At 46.8% G+C, this 4,405-nt stretch overlaps 1 protein-coding gene across 1 annotated transcript; it reads right to left on the reverse strand.

The window, feature by feature from the left end:
* Window positions 1-435, reverse strand: LOC138357702 (uncharacterized). Its single transcript, XM_069314690.1, has one exon. The coding sequence runs from the start codon at window positions 433-435 to the stop codon at window positions 1-3; it is 435 nt and encodes a 144-aa protein (XP_069170791.1).
* Between the last annotated feature and the right edge of the window lie 3,970 nt (window positions 436-4,405).

Raw genomic sequence — 4,405 nt, forward strand, 5'->3', positions numbered from 1 at the left:
TTATAGCGGATGATAGCAGGCGGTTGCGGGCGGTGGCTGGCAGTAGTGACTGTTGCTGGCAATGGTGGGTGGTGGCCGGTGGTGGCAAGTGTTGGCGACGGTGGGCGGTGATGAGTGATGGCGGGCGGTGGCAGGTGGTGGCGGGCGGTGGTGGACAGTGGCGGGTGGTGGCGGGCGGTGGCGGGTGGTGGTGGCGGGCAGTGACGGGTTGTGGCTGGCGGGGACGGGTGGTGGCGGCTGTGGCGAGCAGAGGCGGGTGGTGGCAGGTTGTGGCGGCTGATGGTGGGCAGTGACGGGCGGTGACAGGCAGCAGTGGTGGGCGGTGACTGTGGCGGGTGGTGGCAGGTGGTTGCTCTTACTCACTCTCACACACTCTCGCTCACTCTTACACACACTCACTCTCCTACACTCTCTCATCCACTCAATCTCACACATTTTCACTCCCCCACACTCTCACTCACTCTCCCACGCTCTCACTTACTCTCCCACACACTCTCATTCACTCTACCACACTCTCACTCTCACTCACTCTCACACACACTCACTTCCCCCACACTCTCATTCACTCAACCCCCACACTCTCACTCCCTCTTTCCATCTCCCCCACACTCTCACTCACTCTCCCACACTCTCACTCACTCTCACCCATTCTCACTCACTCTCCCACACTTTCACTTATTCTCCCACACACTCTCACTCATTCTCCCACACTCTCATTCACTGTCCCACACTCTCACTTCCATACACTCTATATCACTCTCCCACACTCTCACGCACTCTCACACACTCACTCACTCTCACACACTCTCACTCTTACACACTCTCACTCACTCCCCCCACACTCTCACTCCCTCTTCCCATCTCCCCCACACTCTCACTCACTCTCCCACACTCTCACACATTCTCACTCACTCTCCCACACTCTCACTTATTTTCCCACACACTCTCACTCATTCTCCCACACTCTCACTCACTCCCCCACACTCTCATTCACTCTCCCACACTCTCACTCACTATCACACACTCTCACTCACTTTTACACATTCTCACTCCCTCTCTCCCACACTTTCACTTACTCTCCCACTCACTCTCACTCACTTTCACTCACTCTCCCCCTCTCTCACTTACTCTCCCACACACTCTCACTCACTCCCCCCACACTCTCACTCTCAATCACTCCCCCCACACTCTCACTCACTCTCCCACACTCTCACTCACTCCTCCACACTCTCACTCTCCTACACACTCTGACTCACTCTCCCACACTCTCAATCACTCTCTCACACTGTCACATACTCGCACTCACTCTCCCACACTCTCACACACTTTCACTCACTCTCACACTCTAACTCACTCTCCCACACTCTCATACACTCCCATTAACTCCCACACACTCTCTCACTCTCACTGACTCTCACACACTCTCACTGACTCTCACACACTCTTACTCTCACACACTCTCTCACTCTCCCACACTTTCACTCACTCTTCCACTCACTCTCTCCCTCTCTCCCACACTATCACTCACTCTCACACACTCTCACTCACTTTCCCGCACTCTCCCACACTGATTCACTCTCCCTGTCTCCCACACTCTCCCACACACTCTCACTCACTCTCCCACACTCTCACTCACTCTCCCACACACTCTCCCACACACTCTCACTCACTGTCACACATTCTCACACACTCTCCCAAACTCTCACTCTACGATTTCATTAACTGAAATTTGTGTATATTATACGTTCAAAAGAAATAGAACAATAGAAATTCAAATTTATACGTTCAATAGAAATAGACAAATAGAAATTGTCTGATTGCCGACTCTAGAACATGTAACATATAATTGCCCATGTGAGAAGCAATCTGTGTCTAGATCTAACCCGCACAATTCTAAAGATTGACCCTGAGCTTTGTTGTTGATGATTGCAAACGCCAATTGAATTGGGAATTACAATCTCTTAAATTGAAATGGCAAATCCGTTGGAATCATAAGAATGTGAGGAATGAGGACATCTTCACCTTTGAAGGTCCTGTCAAGATTGTTGCTTCTACGACGTTGCTGAATAATTTTTACTGCAAGCCGCGTGCCGTTGCTAAGCTTTGGCTGGTTGATATTTCGTAACATGATAATTGGCACGCCGATTTTTAATTGCAGTTCGTGCGATGGTGGTATCCTTGGCAGATCGGGTGAATTAAAAAATTATTTTCGATAATTAACCGCTATATCTGCTTCCACCACAGTGTCGACGGACTTGCATGTGATTGCCACATTTCCATTCCCAATTTCAAGAAATTGATGTGAGAATATCTCAGCTGATGTTTCTGATGTCATAGTTTTGCAATTGGACACCCATATTTCTAGTTAATTTTAACATCTTTACCTGGCACCACAAAGTAGAATATTTCAGGCTGGCATTTATTTCGTCCGCTGCTGTTGATCGAGGAATTACAGGTAATGTTTGTATGAAATCTGCAAGCAATATTTATGCGTTCCTAAATGGTCTAATGTTTCCACCCAAATCTTGCAATAATCGATCAAGAGCCTCGAGCGAGTTTTTGTGGGCCATTGAGCATTCATCCCAAACAATAAGTTTACATTTCTGCAATACTTTTCCCATGCCGGATGCTTTGGAAATATTGCACATGAGAGTTTCAATGAACTGCATGTTCACTGGCAATTTCAAACGAAGTAGCAGTTCTTCCACCTGGTAGCAATGTCGCAGCTATTCCAGACGATGCAAGAATAAAGCCATTTTGGGATCGGAATGCTGCCAAAATCAATTTGATTAGAAAGGTTTTATAGTTCCTCCTGACGCATCTTACAAGATTTCTCCAAACGTGTTATTGACAGTTTGAAATATTTGATCGTAAATGCCTTTTCGCTCAAGCGCTAGCTTCAGAATATTTGATTGCACATACGACAACAGATCACCCGTGTTGTAATTATGTTCACAACGCAATTCTAAATTGAACGGAGCAGCAGCAGATCGATTCGGTGATGGCATTCCCAATTGATTGAAAACATTTTTTTTATAAATAAAACAAAGACAAGAACACATAAAACACAATGAAAGCCAGTACATATCAAGTATACCAAAGAAAGAACAGTACATAGGGACAAAAAAAAATAACAGTAAACAGCAACAGTAACAGTAACCGCAAAAGCAAAACATAAGCGGTAAGTAAAGAAAAACACAATACAGGGCACAGCCCCGATACCTCAACACGAGCACCAGTAAATCAATGGGATAAACAGTACATGGAAACAATGTGCTAAACCGTACATATCTATGTAGCAACACAGAACATAGCAAAGAAAAGCAAATGAAAAATAAAGTAAATCATAAAGTACTTAAATAACATAAAACACACCCATAACCAAATACATAAAACAGACACAGACGTGGTAATAGAACCACGTGCACAAAACCACACCTACCACACACACACAGAGGAGTAAAGGAGCATAGGACCATACACACACCACAAATGTGTACAACATATACAAAATGACAAGAAAGTGTGAACACACACACAAAAACACCCTTAAACAACAAGGCAAACACACACATACCCACCAACACCACAACCGCACACCACACAATACCCAAGCATACAAAATTATGGGTCACAGGCCAAGGCAAAACACGGCCACAAATATAATATTAGAAAACAGAACAGCAGAAAACCCAGGCTCACGCAGGAGCCAAAAACCTCCCCCAAATCCACACACCCACACGCATACGGCTAAAACCGGCACCCGGAGGCACTGAAACACACCACACATGCACAGGAGCAGCAGCATCACAAGGGGGACACACACACAATCACACGCAACCCCCGCCAAGGAGGCCCAAAGGAACGGGAAGGGAACACATAGTCAAAGCAAACCACCCCAACTCCTCCAAACCCACACCAACACCCAAACCCCTCCCAAGACTGAGAACATCACCTGCCCACCAAGGAACCCACTGACCCAAAGACAACTCCCACGAACATAGGCATCCGTGAACCACCGACCAAATTCTACCGGAAAATCGCGCTGCAACCACTACCAGGTAAACCGCATGCGCCCCCGTGAAAGGCCTAAAATTCGGGTAACCCAATAACCCTCCCTCCTCCCAACCCACACGCAAAACACATAATCTGCAATCAAAACATAAACGTATTACGCACCCGCCTCGATTAACCCGGAAAATACAAAAACAAAAACCGCAAAACACCACCCCGACAATCCAGACCACAAAACATCTCCAGGACATCCCGAAAACAGGCAACCAACCCCTGCAACCGGATACCAAAAATAAAATACATGCATCTGTGATTCACTAAAGCCACAGTGGACACACACCTCAGAATCATGCAAGCCAAACATACACAACCGCTCATTCGTCGTCAGCGA

Source organism: Procambarus clarkii, chromosome 79 (genome assembly GCF_040958095.1).
Source record: "Procambarus clarkii isolate CNS0578487 chromosome 79, FALCON_Pclarkii_2.0, whole genome shotgun sequence".
Classification (NCBI taxonomy): Eukaryota; Metazoa; Arthropoda; class Malacostraca; order Decapoda; family Cambaridae; genus Procambarus; species Procambarus clarkii.